This window comes from Bubalus bubalis, chromosome 11, assembly GCF_019923935.1.
Source record: "Bubalus bubalis isolate 160015118507 breed Murrah chromosome 11, NDDB_SH_1, whole genome shotgun sequence".
Taxonomy (NCBI): domain Eukaryota; kingdom Metazoa; phylum Chordata; class Mammalia; order Artiodactyla; family Bovidae; genus Bubalus; species Bubalus bubalis.
Genome location: NC_059167.1, coordinates 24130157 through 24147508, shown reverse-complemented (window position 1 = coordinate 24147508; position 17352 = coordinate 24130157). Strand labels below are relative to the sequence as shown.

The window sequence follows — 17352 nt, the reverse complement described above, 5'->3', positions numbered from 1 at the left end:
GGAGCAGTCTGTTTATATATACTTCATGTATTTGCAAAAAATTCTAAAGATTTTTAAAAATGATAGGTTAAGGATTGTTCACAGCCTATGAAGATAATTGGGTTGAAAGAAAAGATTGAGAACCACTACCATCCAATATACTTTTCTCTTAGAAGTATAGAATGTATTATATAATTTTCACTTTAATTTTTTTCTCATTTGGAAGAAGATCTTAAGTTTTATAATGCAGTAAAATGTTTATAAATATATATATTTTATCAGAAGATGAAAAAATATTAATAATTTCAGTGAACAGTATGGACAGTGAACAGATGGACATCTCTTTTCAGGTTCAAACAGTTGCTTTATTAAGTTTGCTGTTGCCCTAAGGTTCATATTTTTGTCTTCCTACTACTAAACATCAATTGGATACCCACAGATACCCCAAATTTCTCCTGTTAAATATGGGAAAGAACAAGTAAAGATATTCCTTCTTGGGCTTCCCTGGTGGTCTGTCCAGTGGTGGGGAATACACCTTGCAATGCAGGGATCACCGGTTTGATCTCTGGTCAGGGAAGATCCCACAGCTGCAAGGCAGCTGAGCCCACAAGCCCTAGAGCTTGTCCTCCAGAATAAGAGAAGCCACCACAATGAGATGCCCTCGAGCTGCAGTAACCCCCATTTGCTGCAACTAGACAAAGGCCCAGTGCAGCCATAAATAATAAATTATTTTAAAAACTATTCTTTCTTGAATGGGCGTCAGAGAGGAAGAATCTTAGAATGAAGAGGAGGAATTTAAAAACTGTTGCTTGACATTGCAAAGGCTCTTCTTGATGCTGCCCTTAGTATGTATTTATTTTTGACTTTGTTGGGTCTTTGTTGCTGCATTGGCTTTTCTCTAGTTGCGGTGTACAGGCTTCTCATTGTGGCTTCTCTTGTTGTGGAGCACGGGCTTTAGGACAAGCAGGCTTCAGTAGCTGGGGGCTCTGGGGCTCTAGAGCACAGGCTCAATAGTTGTGGTGCTTGGGCTTAGTTGCTCCAAGGTATGTGGGGTCTTCCCAGACCAGGGATCAAACCTACATTGGCAGGTGGATTCTTAACTGCTGAGCCACCAGTGAGACAAAGAGAAAAATGTTGGGCTGGAAGATAATTGTGTCTAAACAACCCTGTAATTTAAAATTTAAACAAATGATTTTGTTTGAATTAGAAACCAAACATTGTTTTGGTCAGATATACTTTACTGATGCTACTGCATGGTGAAGCCCTGGAGCTTTCCTGTAGGGGTCACAGTCTCTCCTTCATTTAAAAGGACATTGTTTTCCTTTGTATGGGAAAGGAAAAAAAGTAGCCACTACCCTAAGATTGCTGGACATAACTTGTAGAACTGATAAGAATTGCAGTGATGCCTGCAGGTATACTTAAGGGATAGTGCAGGTTCAGTTCCAGATCACTGAAATAAAATGAGTCATACAAAATTTTTGGTTTCCCATTGCATGTAAAAGTTATAATTACATTGTTCTGTAGTTTGTGAAGAGTACAATTGCATTGTGTCTAAACAAACAACATATATACACTCATTTAAAAATACTTTATTGCTTAAAAATGCTAACCTTCCTCTGAGCAACACAAGGTTGCCACAGACCTTCAGTTTAGGTATGTGTGTATGTATATGTGTATGTGTGTGTGTGTGTGTGTATATATATATATATATATGAAAAATGCAATAAAGTGAAACAGTAAAACAAATACATGCCTATATATAGATAGAAGTCATAAAAAAGTCACATAGTATGTGTTAAGGCAATACTCAGACTTTAACTCAGTCAGTTGGTTAATTTCTCTGATGTGAAATAAACTTTGCTCTCAGTTTTAGAGTACATTTTAAACAGCACTAAATAAACTTGTCACATAAACAAAGTATGTCCTCTCTTCTCCTCTTCCAGTCAACACAACAAGGGGCCTCATTCCAAACCAAAAAAATCTGAATGGTCAAGGGGTGAGACCTAAGCAAGAGTAGAGAGAAAAACATCTCTGGGTGATTTTGTCTGCCTCTGGCAAAGGTCATAGACTTAGATATAGCATCTTCACTGGCCTATTTAGTTTCCCTCAGGATGGTAATTCCCTAAGATTTTAGGGTATATCTTAAATGACATGTATGTAGCAATTATCCAAGGAACTTAATTAAAATACAGAATCTGAAAGCTTAAGATGTGGTATAAGAAGTCAGTATTTTAATAAACATCCTAGTAAGTGTTCTGAGCAAAACACTTTGAAAACAGCATGCTGGGTATTGATTTCAGAAAGTGATTTGATAAAATCATCCATCAGGCTGACAAGAAGTCTGATTTCATAGATCTCTGAAAAGCTTGATAATAAAATGAACTCTCCACCACAATAATGATGCCTATAGTTTCATATTTAGATTTCCAAGATTGTTTAGCTAAAAAGCAACAATTTAAACAGATGTGGAAGCATTATTGATTAATAGGAATAGTACAAGCAGAGATTTTATCATCCTATATATTATATGCTTCTCATGCCAAGATTATAAAATTGTATGTATAATCTTTTTACCCAGTCTCTCAGCTATATTTTGACTTACTTCTACCCTGTATAACTCTAAAATTCAATTTTATCAGATTTCATATAATCTGCAGATTTTGGAAATGCCACATGCCACTTGACCAGGTTGGATAAAAATTACAGATAGAGGAATTAAGGAGAATATTGATTCCTTTATACCTTTTAAGAAGTAAGAATACTTTGTTATAACTTACAGAAGTATATTGGAGAAAATACTGTAGGAAATAATTGAGCTTTTAATAAGGTTCATGTGAATTCTTACCTATTTTTAGTTCTGAGAGCATAGCAGGTTTTAGATATGCAAAGCACAGTTAGCAAAAATTTTAGTTTGTAGCACTAACAATATTTCAGTGCCTACATACAGAACGTGATAGGAATTGGTTATAAACTTGATTTAGATAATTTTAGCAGTTTGGGGTTGATTATATATGAACCTAGACGTCCTGTAGAATAGACTGAGCGATCAAGGCACAGTCACACTGACAGTGTGGTCAAGAAGAGATGATGGCAGCAGGGAAGCTGACACTCACCTGCTTAGATGACAGACGTGGAGAGGTTTACAGTTTACCTTTCCTGGTAATCGTGGTTTAGAAATTACGTACCTTACTGCAGTCATTGTTTTCACAAGTCAGGAATGGAGAGGGAGGGACTCTCTTACATTCCTTCTGCTTCTGTCAAACTTTTAAGGCCTCTTGGCATCTCAGCTTGTTAGCAGTAACAGGGCAGTGTTTTGCCTTCTCTTGTACATGTTTGCAATCAACAGGACTGTCTTAATTGAAGAAAACAGATGAGTCTGAAAAAAATTCTGCCCTCAAATACAATTACTAAACTAACCTTGATCTGTTTTCCACTCGTAATATCTTTGTGCTGATGAAAAATTTTAACACTCACATTTATGCTAAACATTGTGTTGCCATTTCATTATTGTCCTTACTTTTACCCTTTTTATTGTTTAGATCCACGTAAAGGCTCATTTTGACTACGACCCATCAGATGACCCTTATGTTCCATGTCGAGAGTTAGGTCTGTCTTTTCAAAAAGGGGATATACTTCATGTAATCAGTCAAGAAGATCCAAATTGGTGGCAAGCCTACAGGGAAGGAGATGAAGATAATCAGCCTCTAGCTGGTCTCGTTCCAGGTAAACGACAGTATGGTAGAAAGTACAAAGTTTAAAAACACATTTAAAATACAAATCTTCAAAGGGAAAAACTCACATTTTTATGCCCTTTTTTTTTTTTTTTTTTAATTTTATTTTATTTTTAAACTTTACATAACTGTAACACATGTATACCTGTGGCGGATTCATTTTGATATTTTTATGCCTTTAAAAAAAAGATGTAGTTACTTTTTCATTTTGTTGGGTTTTTATGTTGTATCTGTAATATAAGTATCTTGGGTGTAAGTCTGACCAGTTTGTTGGGCTTTAGAATGGGATTATCGTATAATCTCATCAACCACCCCCATTTACCTGCTGTTCACTGTAGGTGCATTGAAATCAACCCTGTTTTCAAGGCAACAAAAATAGTATTGAACAATAAAAACATCAAGGCAACAAAACTTATACTGTAGCAGGAGATTATCATCAACTGGGGCATCGTACTTGATATCTAGATAGGAATTTGTTAAAGATGTGCGACTTTATTCAGAATCAAAAGAGTAAGACTGCTGAATTTATCTCTTCTAAGATATCTTAGGGTAGAAATAAGATGCATCTATCTTTTGATTGAAGAAAACTCTCTAATTTAGACTATACTAAAATAAAACTAGCTCATATTGGACATTAAGATTATTATAGAAACACATTTCTTCTAAAGTGTGAAGATGATACGTAATGGAATGAGATATGTAGATGTAACTTTTCCTACAGATTGTTTCTACAGTACTCAGGAGGGTATGACAGAATGAGGGAAATAGAACCAAGGGAAGTATAATAAGATATTTAATATGTAAAATATTAAAATTATTTTGTTATTTTCTCTAGATCTGTTATAGTCACATACTTTTAAAAAATTTTAATGCTCTTAAAAATTTCCATATAGCCATAGTTACTTGTTTTATCTAGAAACACAATCAGTCTGTACAGTTGCTGGAGATAACCTGATTTTTCCTTAATGCTTTTTATGTGTCTCAAACTCAATATTAACCTTTTTTGCTTGTGGTCTTACAAAATGCACTAAGTTCAACAGATTATTCCAACATAGATGGAATTTGCTTATTGATTTTTTTTTTAAGACTCTCTGGCCTGAATTGGAAAGAATTAGATATAAAAATTAAGTATAAAAGTAGAACTCTAATTCAGAATTTTCTAACTAAAACCACTTTTATCCTTCAGAAAAAATATACTTGATTCTAAGGTAAATCTCTGAAAATAAGATGAAAATCAGAAACCTTGAAAGTGAAATCATAATCCTAAGAGGAAAAACATAATAGGTTTTTCATTTATTTCTATCATGGGTAGCTTACTGTAGAAATGAAAAATCTTTAAAACATATACATACATACAAAGAAAGAGAGGAATTGAACACAGTAAATGTAAGAGAATATATTGAATGGTGTCTTTGAATCAAAAACTGATGAGTTTTATGTAATTTTGGAAAGATAACTCTTAATTTGTTTGATTTGCAATAATTCAAATCATCAGAACCATTGTAAGATCCAGCACAGTACTTTCCACATCAGTTCAGTTCAGTTAAGTCGCTCAGTCGTGTCCGACTCTTCGCGACCCCATGAATCGCAGCACGCCAGGCCTCCCTGTCCATCACCAACTCTTGGAGTTTACTCAAACTCATGTGCATCGAGTTCGTGATGCCATTCAGCCATCTCATCCTCTGTCGTCCTCTTCTCCTCCTGCCCCCAATCCCTCCCAGCATCAGGGTCTTTTCCAATGAGTCAGCTCTTTGCATGAGGTGGCCAAAGTTTTGGCGTTTCAGCTTTAGCATCAGTCCTTCCAATGAACACCCAGGACTGATCTCCTTTAGAATGGACTGATTGGATCTCTTTGCAGTCCAAGGGACTCTCAAGAGTCTTCTCCAACACCACAGTTCAAAAACATCAATTCTTCGGCGCTCAGATTTCTTCACAGTCCAACTCTCACATCCAGACATGACCACTGGAAAAACCATAGCCTTGACTAGACAGACCTTTGTTGGCAAAGTAATGTCTCTGCTTTTGAATATGCTATCTAGGTTGGTCATAACTTTCCTTCCAAGGAGTAAGCGTCTTTTAATTTCATGGCTGCAGTCACCATCTGCAGTCATTTTGGAGCCCCCAAAAATAAAGTCTGACACTGTTTCCTCATCTATTTCCCATGAAGTGATGGGACCAGATGCCATGATCTTAGTTTTCTGAATGTTGAGCTTTAAGCCAACTTTTTCACTCTCCTCTTTCACTTTCATCAAGAGGCTTTTTAGTTCCTCTTCACACTCTGCTATAAGAGTGGTGTCATCTGCATATTTGAGGTTATTGATATTTCTCCCAGCAATCTTGATTCCAGCTTGTGTTTCTTCCAGCCCAGCGTTTCTCATGATGTACTCGGCATAGAAGTTAAATAAGCCGGGTGACAATATACAGCCTTGACGTACTCCTTTTCCTATTTGGAACCAGTCTGTTGTTCCATGTCCAGTTCTAACTGTTGCTTCCGGACCTGCATATAGGTTTCTCAAGAGGCAGGTTAGGTGGTCTGGTATTCCCATCTCTTTCAGAATTTTACACAGTTTCTTGAGATCCACACAGTCAAAGGCTTTGGCATAGTCAAGAAAGCAGAAATAGATGTTTTTCTGGAACTCTCTTGCTTTTTTGATGACCCAGCAGATGTTGGCAATTTGATCTCTGGTTCCTCTGCCTTTTCTAAAACCAGCTTGAACATCTGGAAGTTCACGGTTCACATATTGCTGAAGCCTGGCTTGGAGAATTTTGAGCATTACTTTACCAGTGTGTGAGACGAGTGCAATTGTGCGGTAGTTTGAACATTCTTTGGCATTGCTTTTCTTTGGGATTGGAATGAAAACTGCCCTTTTCCAGTCCTATGGCCACTGCTGAGTTTTCCAAATTTGCTGGCATATTGAGTGCAGCACTTTCACAGTGTCATCTTTCAGGATTTGAAATAGCTCAACTGGGATTCCATCACTTCCATTAGCTTTGTTTGTAGTGATGCTTTCTAAGGCCCACTTGACTTCACATTCCAGGATGTCTGGCTCGAGGTGAGTGATCACACCATCATGCTTATCTGGGTCATGAAGATCTTTTTTGTACAGTTCTTCTGTGTATTCTTGCCACCTCTTCTTAATATCTTCTGCTTCTGTTAGGTCCCTACCATTTGTGTCCTTTATTGAGCCCATCTTTGCATGAAATGTTCCCTTGGTATCTCTAATTTTCATGAAGAGATCTCTAGTCTTTCCCATTCTATTGTTCTCCTCTATTTCTTTGCATTGATCTCTGAGGAATGCTTTCTTAGATGCTAAATGGAAAGCTTTGTAAATAACTGTTAAAACTTCTAGCCTTTGTTTATTATTTATCTTTTTAAATACATGATATATAGTCTAGTAATACATATCCTAGGATTGAGTGAGAGCCAGGTTGGAACTTAACACCTTAAACATTTTGGAGTTTATAATCATAGTTGACATTCTCTCATGTAGTGGCAGGAGGATTCAGAAGGGATTGTAAATGAACAGTTACTTCTGGTGTCGTCCCTTAATTAAAGAAAAAAAGATTGATCTATTCTTTTGTCTAACTATTTCACTCTTTTTCTTCTCTTTTGTTTAGGGAAAAGCTTTCAGCAGCAAAGGGAAGCCATGAAGCAAACCATAGAAGAAGATAAGGAACCAGAAAAATCAGGTTGGACCCTTATATTTGACATTAATGAGAGGTTTCTTTGGTTTCCATCTGGAGTCAGGTTTAAATTTGTATTTCAGAACTGTCAGGGAAGATGTATTCATGGCAAGATGGATGTGAGAAGCAAAGCTGCTTATCTTAGGACTGTTAAGAAAGGACAGGATTTAAGTATGAAAGATTATCTGTCTATAATGTGAGATTAATGGAAAACTTTAACTTATTTCCCTGAAAAATAGTTATTCTGTGAACAGTATAATACATGTCTGTAAATTTAAATTTAAAACTAGAGTTCTTCAATTTGAAATACGTAGCTTTATTCAGGGAAACTAATACCCCATTTATACTTATGTTTCTAACTGTCAACAGGAAAACTATGGTGTGCAAAGAAGAATAAAAAGAAGAGGAAAAAGGTTTTATATAATGCCAATAAAAATGATGGTAAGTTCCACTCTCAGATATAGCCACATTTATATCCAAAAGAGGTCCATGTCTAACATTTGAATGAAATTAAATGATATTTTTAGGGAGTTTTATTTATGGTCCTGGCCTCTTAATGTAACATATGTGTGTATTTAATAAAGTCATTTAGCAGAAATTATTTTCTTGTAGAAAACTGTGAGTAATGCAGAATTTTGAAATATGAGAAAAAGTAGTTTAAAAATTAAAAGTATGATGTGGCTGTACACTGTTGTTTTGATAGTTTTCTCTTAAAATTTTTTCCTATGTAAACTCTTCATTTGCAAAGTTAATACTTGTTCCTAACAAATTCTAACAATATAGGTATATTTTAAGTGAAAAAGGAACATTTTTCCTATCGTAACTCATCTCACCTAGGCAACCCATCCCATAGTCTGCTGGCTGAGTCAGGCACACAGGAGAGTATTTTGTTTTTATTTATTGTTAGTGTTAAAAGTTTTTCAAGTTTTAGCTTCTTTTAAAATCAAAAGTTCTGATAACACTGGGCTTATATTCCTGTGTGTCAGCAGCCTGCTGAACCTGAATGATGGCTGTTGCCTTTTTAGTGGACCCCTATCTAGTTCAGCAGTCTCCACCACATCCAATTTTTTATAAACCCAACTTGATACATTGCTTTCATTACCTTCTTGATTGGTCTTTATGGGCTTTAGAATTTGCTACCCCTTCTTTAATTCACATTAGAAACAAGCCAAATAATAAAGCAAAGGAACTCTGTAACTTCCTACACAGTTTATAAGGCTTATTTTTATTCTCTCAATACCTTAAAAATTTTTGGCAGCATAAATGAAACTAATGAAAACGTTATCAGATCAGATTAGTCACTCACTCGTGTCCAACTCTTTGCGACCCCATGAATCGCAGCATGCCAGGCCTCCCTGTCCATCACCAACTCCCAGAGTTCACTGAGACTCATGTCCATCAAGTCAGGGATGCCATCCAGCCATCTCATCCTCTGTCGTCCCCTTCTCCTCTTGCCCCCAGTCCCTCCCAGCATCAGAGTCTTTTCCAGTGAGTCAACTCTTTGCATGAGGTGGCCAAAGTACTGGAGTTTCAGCTTTAGCATCATTCCTTCCAAAGAAATCCCAGGGCTGATCTCCTTCAGAATGGACTGGTTGGATCTCCTTGTAGTCCAAGGGACTCGCAAGAGTCTTCTCCAACACCACAGTTCAAAAGCATCAATTCTTCGACGCTCAGATTTCTTCACAGTCCAACCCTCAGATCCATACATGACCACTGGAAAAACCATAGCCTTGACTAGACGGACCTTTGTTGGCAAAGTAATGTCTCTGCTTTTGAATATGCTATCTAGGTTGATCATAACTTTCCTTCCAAGGAGTAAGCGTCTTGTAATTTCTTGGCTGCAGTCACCATCTGTAGTGATTATTGAAAATTTTGATACAAACTAAACCTGAGATTCTACCTACTATAATAAATTTTTTTTTCAAATTAAACATCCTTAATGCTAATTGATAGATTATATAACTAAGAATATTTATTGGATTTATAGTTCTTTTCTCTATACTTCAGTAAGTGATTAATATCTCTGTTTCTTTATCCTTTGAAACACACTGGAGTTAACTGGTTCAGCTCTAAAAGCTATTTTACTGTAGGAAATTTGCAAATCTAAGTCTGTGAATCAAAATATTTCCACAGTCTGATTGTACATGTTAGCAGAAGGAACTTAGTTTTTCAGAGGGAAAAGCGTTTTGAGAAGGAAATGCTTCACATTTACATTTCTGCTCTTAATTTGTTATTATAATTAATGTTTTTATTAATGATAATTATCATTTATAATGACTGTTCCATTCAAGGGGAAATAGCTTTCATCCATTTAGTTCTCAAAATAAATTCCTTGAGGTTACAGATTAGTAAGTTCAAATTCAGATATGAAAGTCACCTAAGTTCTTACAGCTAATACAGGAGAAGGCAATGGCACCCCACTCCAGTACTCTTGCCTGGAGAATCCCATGGGCGGAGGAGCCTGGTAGGCTGCAGTCCATGGGGTTGCAAAGAGTTGGACACAACTGAGCGACTTCACTGTCACTTTTCACTTTCATGCATTGGAGAAGGAAGTGGCAACCCACTCGAGTGTTCTTGCCTGGAGAATCCCAGGGACGGGGGAGCCTGGTGGGCTGCCTCCTATGGGGTCGCACAGAGTCGGACACAACTGAAGTGACTTAGCAGCAGCAGCTAATACATGGTTGAGTTGTAAACAAGTAAATTTAAACAGGTAAAGTTTGAGTTCCTGCTCTGTGTTGATCACTGACAAGCTTAAGATGGTCCCCTCTCCCTGGGAACTTACAGCTGACAGTCTGACTACACATCTAATGCTCTTACCTAGTCAGGTGAAGTAATGAGAGAGAGAAGATGACAGGTCACTAGTTGTCTGCCTTTGTTCTTACCACATGACAACTCTTGATTTCATCTGGATTACAGCTTTAGGAATGTTAGTATACCAGTTATAATTTATACCTCTTCTTGAATCATGATCACAGGTTAGTATTAGTATTACAGAATAAGGTAAACATAAACGTAGGAAGTTGGATAGCATATGTTGGTATGCTGTGTTTTCAAGTTATATAATCAAAGAAAAGTATTCCAGCGTTCTCTGTTAACACTAGGCGCAGCACTGTTTGTAAATGTTTATCTGTGCCAGGTATTGTTTTCAGCATACACATTTTCTGCTCCTTAAACTAACCCTCAAATTAAAGTATTGGTATCCCCCGTTTTATAAAAATGACAGCTATTATTCTCATTAGTTTATACCTTAGTGCCTCACTCTGTCAAAATATTGTCTGCAAACTAGCTATTTTATATGAACCAGTACAGTTATATTGCAGTAAACATTCAAACAGTGTGAAACAAGAAAAGCAGTAATCATTTCTAGAAGGAGTAATATACTATTTATTTTCATAATATCCTGCCAAGGATATAATGACATGAGAAAATACTTATGACGTAATGCTACCCAGTTATTACTTTCTTGATCTCAAAAGTTGTGTTTTTAACCATGATAACTTGTGCTGTTTTCCAATTTTTTGGAAGAATTATGAGTATATATAAATATACCTTTATATATTTATATAAATATGTTTATATATAAATATATCTTTATTATACATCAGTAATTCTGTCTGAAGGGCTTAATTTTTCCTTTTTTCAAAGATTATGACAATGAAGAGATCTTAACTTATGAGGAAATGTCACTTTATCATCAGCCAGCAAATAGGAAAAGACCTATCATTTTGATTGGTCCACAAAACTGTGGCCAGAATGAATTGCGTCAGAGGCTCATGAACAAAGAGAAAGACCGCTTTGCATCTGCAGTTCCCCGTAAGTTTGGATGCATTCCGTTTTCCTGTGCATTTCAGCGTACCTCTGCAGAACCTAACTGTGTAGGGAAAGTTTTCACCCATTTCCTCCAACAGTGATGTCCAAGAAATAGGAACTTTGTTTTTACCATATCTTTTGAGAATTTTCTACTAAAGATAGTCATTCTTGAGTACCATTTTTCTGAGAGTATGGTACTAATTACTTTCTATAAATGAATTTCAATTTTGGCTTCTTATAGTCCACTGTTCAGTATGGAATCAGCTCCTGGTTTTTTTAACTGATGCAGAAGACAGAACTTTAGACCTAATCTCTGAGCATAGACTTTCTGTTTAAACATTGTATAGTACCTGATCTTATGGAAGAATTGAGTGATAATGTTTTAAATTAAATGCAAAATGAAGTAATTTAGAGTGTGAGTATAAAACATACTAAATGTAACTGTTACTAAGATACTAACACCACAGTTTTATTTCTCAATCTAGAAATAAAACCAGTCAATGTTAAAACACGGGGGTCTAACATTTCCTTAATTCATTATTTTTTAATTTGTATTACAAAGTAAAAAATTTTTTCTGACTAGCAGAATTATTCCTCACCCTTGCCCTGATCTGTGCTTAGTAATTTTGCCTGATTTTGTTTGCCTAGATACAACTCGGAATCGGCGAGACCATGAAGTAGCTGGTAGAGATTACCACTTTGTTTCACGGCAGGCGTTTGAGGCAGACATAGCAGCTGGAAAGTTCATTGAGCATGGTGAATTTGAGAAAAATTTGTATGGAACCAGTATAGATTCTGTACGCCAAGTGATCAACTCGGGCAAAATATGTCTTTTAAGTCTTCGTACACAGGTAGAACTCTTGGTTTAGAGTGTTGAACTTGTATTTTGGTCCAAGAATCACAGGACCTAATTAACTTCTCATACAGATTTTTCACAGTGATTCTCTACATGAACTCAGGTTGCTAAATCACTTTCAATTTCCTCAGAGTGGAAAATACATATATTACATACTTGCCTATATATAAATGTACGTATCTTTGGAAACTTAAAATACAGTAACTATTGTGCTTGTAGTACTTTAGTATTTTAAAGGTTATAAAAGAATTTTCCTTTCCTATATGAGAAAAATAAGAATAGTGAGAGGTCATTTTTATGGTTTTAAATGCCATCGTTCAAGTATTAGTACTGTAATGAGTGGTTGGTTGTAGCTAATGAAACAGCCATTGCTTTCCATTATCTGTCATACAAAGCAAAACCTTCAAAAATTACTAACAGTTGCTTTTTAGATTTCTGTTAAAAATAATTTTAGAAATTTTGTATTTTTAAGATCATGTTTTTGTGGGGTTTTTTCTTGATCGTACAGCTTTAGCATAAAACTTTCCTTAATGTGGTGCAATCTACTTTGTGTGTCAACTCAGGAGATATAGGCAATGGTTATTAAAGAGATGTGTATGAGAAAAATTGACTCAAAGATGGCTTTCCTGAAATAGTAATTAGGTTTTCTTTATTTTAGTCTTTGCTATTCAGTTATAAACATTAGATTTAAGAAAAGCATCCATGGTTTTATTTTTACTAAATTCCTTAAGAATTCTTTATTTTGGCTAACAGAATTACCAAAGAACTTAAGAGTAGTTAAGCATATTGTCTTAATTACTGTTTTTAGATAGAAAAGGACATGTCCGTATAATCCCCATTTTTGTGGAATGCTTCACTTTAGGGACGCAAAGGCAAGGTGAAAAACCAAAATCTTGTAATTCAGACAATCTGCTTTTTTTTTTTCTTGGATGTATTTTTCCAGGATTTTTTTTTTTTTTTTGCATGTGTGTGTAAAGTTTTTCTCTGATTCCTTTTGCATTTAGATTGTGGCATATGGTTAAGGTGACTGCTCATTTGTAATTCCTTCAAAATGGATTTTTAATAATCTGTCTATCATTATTTTATCATCATGTTAAGTCTTCATTTCAGTTTTGGTACACAATATATTCTTATGTTGAATGGTAGGATCTTTTCTTTCTGTTGTTTTTTGTTTTTCTCTCTTTGATTTTTTAAATTATGAAAGAATAACATATCTATAGACTTGGAAAATACATGACAAAATTACATATAGTTCTATATATTACAATTATGTTTTTTAAATAGATAAATCAAGGTTTTTAGTTGGAGTTTCAATATCAAACTCTCAGATCTGTCTTTGCTTTACAGTCCTTGAAGACTCTACGGAACTCAGACTTGAAACCATATATTATATTCATTGCACCCCCTTCACAAGAAAGACTTCGGGCATTATTGGCCAAAGAGGGCAAGAATCCAAAGGTACAGTTATTATACTGTTAGACTATTCCATTAAAAGTAAACATGAAAACCCATGGCTTAATATGTCACAGTGCTTAAAAACCACGTCAGCTTAGGCTTTCAAACTGATTATTCTTTCTGCCATGTCACTTTCCCCAAAACTGCCACAGTTGCCTCTGGTTGCATTTAGGCAGTTCTCCAAAGCAAGGGCTCCTCTTGTTCTGCATGCAGTTCCTGTTATTATTCCAAATGTATGGTAGCCTTTGACATTTCTTAAAACTTCCGTCATCTTCACACAGATAAATGTTATTTCTGATTTCTTAAAACTTCCATGTCTTCTTCACACAGATCCATGTTATTTCTAACAAGGATTAGATGACACCCGCTCCACCACCAAATATTCTCAGCAGATCCTTAGGGATTACCCACATTTTCTGCAGATATTCCATATATGCCAGGATCCAAGTTGAGTGCTCTTGCCTTTCTCCTCTTTTTTCTGATTGAAATTTTATGTTCTGTTTGTCTTCTGCATTTGATCTTTTCATATGATCTGAAATGGAAAATTTTTTAAAATTATCTTATATTAGATGCTGAGTGAGGTTGAGGTGGTCCATATTATACCAAATGGTACTAAAAATTAAATGATAATATAGTGATATATATTAATCAAAGCATTGATATTTTATTTGACATTTTAAACACATTATATGAAAACCATCAAGTGACATGCTATATCACAGTAGCAAATACTCTTCCTTGTTCTTTGCAGATTTCCTAAATGGTTCTATTTTTAAAGGAATCGCTTAGAGCTCATTTCATTTGCCTTTTCCTTCTCCATAAAAATACATACTACTACTCCTCCCTCAAATCTCCTCAGAAGTCACAACATCACACCTCTCCTTTTCTTTGGTTTTTGACTATTGACCACATCCACCAGCCTTCTTTGTTCCCTCCCAGGATATCTTTTTCTACTCTAGAAAAATTGTTATTCAACCTATATGGTGTTTATTTTTCAATGTCTTAGACTTCAGGGACTTCCCATCCTTTATATTCAACATAATTCGGTTGCTTTGTTATAGACTAAGTAGGCCAGCTGGTTAAAGTAGTGTTTCACTCCATTTTCATTTTTGCAGTCACAAAAGACCATATTTGACATGATTCCATTATTTGGAATATCCAGAATAAGCAAATCTATGGAGACCAAAAGTAGATTAGTGCTTGCCTAGGGCTGAGGGATGGGAGAAAATGGGAGTGGCTGCTAATGACTATGAGGTTTTAGGGGAAGGAGAACAGGGCATGGAGAGTGGAGGGTGAGGAAAATGTTCTAAAATGGATTGTGGTATTGATTGCACAACTTCTCTGTGACTACAAAAAACTGTTCAATTGTACATTTTAAGTGAGTGAACTGTATGAGTCCACCATTGAATTGGTTGCAGTTCACCATTAAATGGGTGAATTGTGAATAAACTGTATCTCAAGAAATCTGTTATTGGGTCAGGAAAAAAACCACAGTGGGCTTTTCTGTAGAAATTGAAGGTTGTTTTAGGATTTGTGTGGAAATTTTAAAGAATAACCAAAACACTTTAGAAAAAAGTTGGAAGCCTTTTTCTTTGTTAATTTTCTTTATTGTTTGTTTTCCATTTCATTGAGTTACCTTATTTTTATTCTTTCTTTATACTTACTTTGGCTTTAATTTGCACTTGCTCTAGTTTCTGAAGAAAACATGATTTTTAAACCTTCTTTTCTAATAAATTATATATTTTTAATTATCATTTTGTTAGAAATATTTCCTAATTTCCTGTCATTTTCTTTCTTTAATCCATGGGTTATTTAGAAGTATCCAATTTCCCCCATTGGAGATTTTAGAACGTTTTATTGTTGTATAATTCCACTGTGGTAAGAGAACATATTCTGTAAGATGTCAGTCTTTCAAATTTTGTTGAGCCTTATTTTATGACCCAGTATCTGTTCTGTCTTGGCGCATGTTGCTGCACACCAGTAAGAATGTATATTTTGCAGCTGTTGGGTAAAGGGTGATGTATCTGATTGCTTTTTATGTTTTATCTCCTTTGGTAATTAATAATGCTTATCACACAATAGAAGTCTTAAGTAAAAACTGATCCTAAATTTTAACTCTGTGAAATAGTGTTAGCTAAGAAAGTAATGGTGTTCTTCACTGAATACACAACTTAATCAGTTATCTTGTTACATTCTGAATCTGGTTTTGCTATAATGGGGTCTTAAGAGTGGTAAACTAATAGTGTGAATTATTATGGTCAGTTTTGCCTATAGATAATTTTTTCAGGCCAAAGATTTTATGAGCAAAATCATTTTGTTTCAATTTCGTCGTGAACTGTAAAATAATTAAAAGTACCAAATAAATTATATAAGTCATTTTTGGCAAAAGATAAAATACTTCAGTTTGATAAGGAAAAATTTAGGATTAGATACTCATGTGAATCTATGTAAGATGTGCAGCTTAATAACATTTCAAATCTAGTAACACAAAGTTTAGATTCTCTTTCGAGTTCTAGAATGTTCTTTCAGTAACCTTGAGCTTTGGGTAAACACAAGTTGTGACCAGAACATCACAGTGTGTTCAATTACAATGGTGTAGTAGCTTCCTGCTGGGAAACAAAGGATTCTGTGTGCCAGAGCCAGCTGCACAACATTCCAGAATGAAAATTAGAGCCACACAAGAAACCAATTCAGGACAAGCCAGAGCTATTGTATTTTTAGTATGTTTTCCTACTGTTATAAAAGTTTGACTGGTTGAATGATATAAATTGCTTGATTTTGTGGGTCCAATATATTTTTGATGTATGGCCTCTATAGCTGAGACATTGGGTATTAGTTCTCTTCATTGACGGGGCGCTTTGGGGGCAGTTTCACTTTCTTGGACACCTGTGTTTGATCATCAGAGGGGTTCGGGATAAGTTTTGCATATTACCTTGCCATCTGCTTGTCTGTGAAAACACTTGTTTCCTTTACATATTAAAGTAGCCTGCTTCTATTTGGCTTCCCAAACTCTCTTAGGATACTTGTTTTTGCATCTTAAAGACTTCCTTTGTGTATTGAAATTGTCTATCAACTTAAAGTATTAAACTATTTCCCAAAAAAACCTAGATTATTAAAATCTTGGATTTCCAGCATGTTTTCATAAAAAGATACCCATTCTATTGATCCTTTTCTCGTGGTTTTACTCTTTTAAACTCTACAACAGATATAAAAGGCAGGGGCTCTTTATAAGAGCCAGAATAGGTGATATTTAGGGTCCTGCCAGAAAAGTTCACTCTGTTACAGAAGACGTTTTAGGAAGAGGTTATGACGACCTTAAATGTTTGAAAATGAGCGTCTGTAAAGAATTCAGAGTTAACAGTCTGTGCTCTTGAAGCCTCTTGTGGATAAGACAGAAACACATAAAACCTACAAAGCGGTATAAATAGGTTATGAAAAGAAAATGAAAGTCACTCAGTTGTGTCCAACTCTTCACGACTGCATGGACTACATAGTCCATGGCATTCTCCAGGCCAGAATACTGGAGTGGGCAGCTTTTCCCTTCTCCAGGGAATCTTCCCAACCCAGGGATCAAACCCAGTTTCCCACATTGCAGGCGGATTCTTTACCAGCTGAGCCACAAGGGAAGCCCATAATTAGGTTATATACGTTATACTGAGTCACAGATGACTTGCAGTGAGCGTGCTGAAGAGGCCAAAGCAAAGGGAATCTCTGTGGCCATGACAGGGTTTGGGAGGAGCTCTGAAGTTGAGTATTTTGAGAGACAGAAGGAAAGCAGTATGTTAAGGCTTTTTTTTCACCCATCTTGTTTTTCACCCATCTCTGACTCATTGTGAA

The 17352-nt window shown here is 35.6% G+C and overlaps 1 protein-coding gene across 7 annotated transcripts in view; it reads left to right on the top strand.

Annotated features, from left to right (window-relative positions):
* Window positions 1-17352, top strand: part of PALS1 (protein associated with LIN7 1, MAGUK p55 family member) — a 78982-nt gene that overhangs the window by 58574 nt on the left and 3056 nt on the right. For 4 of the 7 annotated variants that reach the window (XM_006041813.4, XM_006041815.4, XM_025295327.3 and 1 more), the window contains exons 9-14: window positions 3519-3702; window positions 7329-7400; window positions 7764-7835; window positions 11040-11207; window positions 11853-12055; window positions 13408-13518. In XM_006041813.4, coding sequence (XP_006041875.1) covers window positions 3519-3702; window positions 7329-7400; window positions 7764-7835; window positions 11040-11207; window positions 11853-12055; window positions 13408-13518 — 810 coding nt within the window. Of the gene's footprint in view, window positions 1-3518; window positions 3703-7328; window positions 7401-7763; window positions 7836-11039; window positions 11208-11852; window positions 12056-13407; window positions 13519-13845; window positions 16610-17352 lie in introns of those variants that run through there. The other 3 variants (XM_044924821.2, XM_025295328.3, XM_044924822.1) reach the window with 3 other exon arrangements.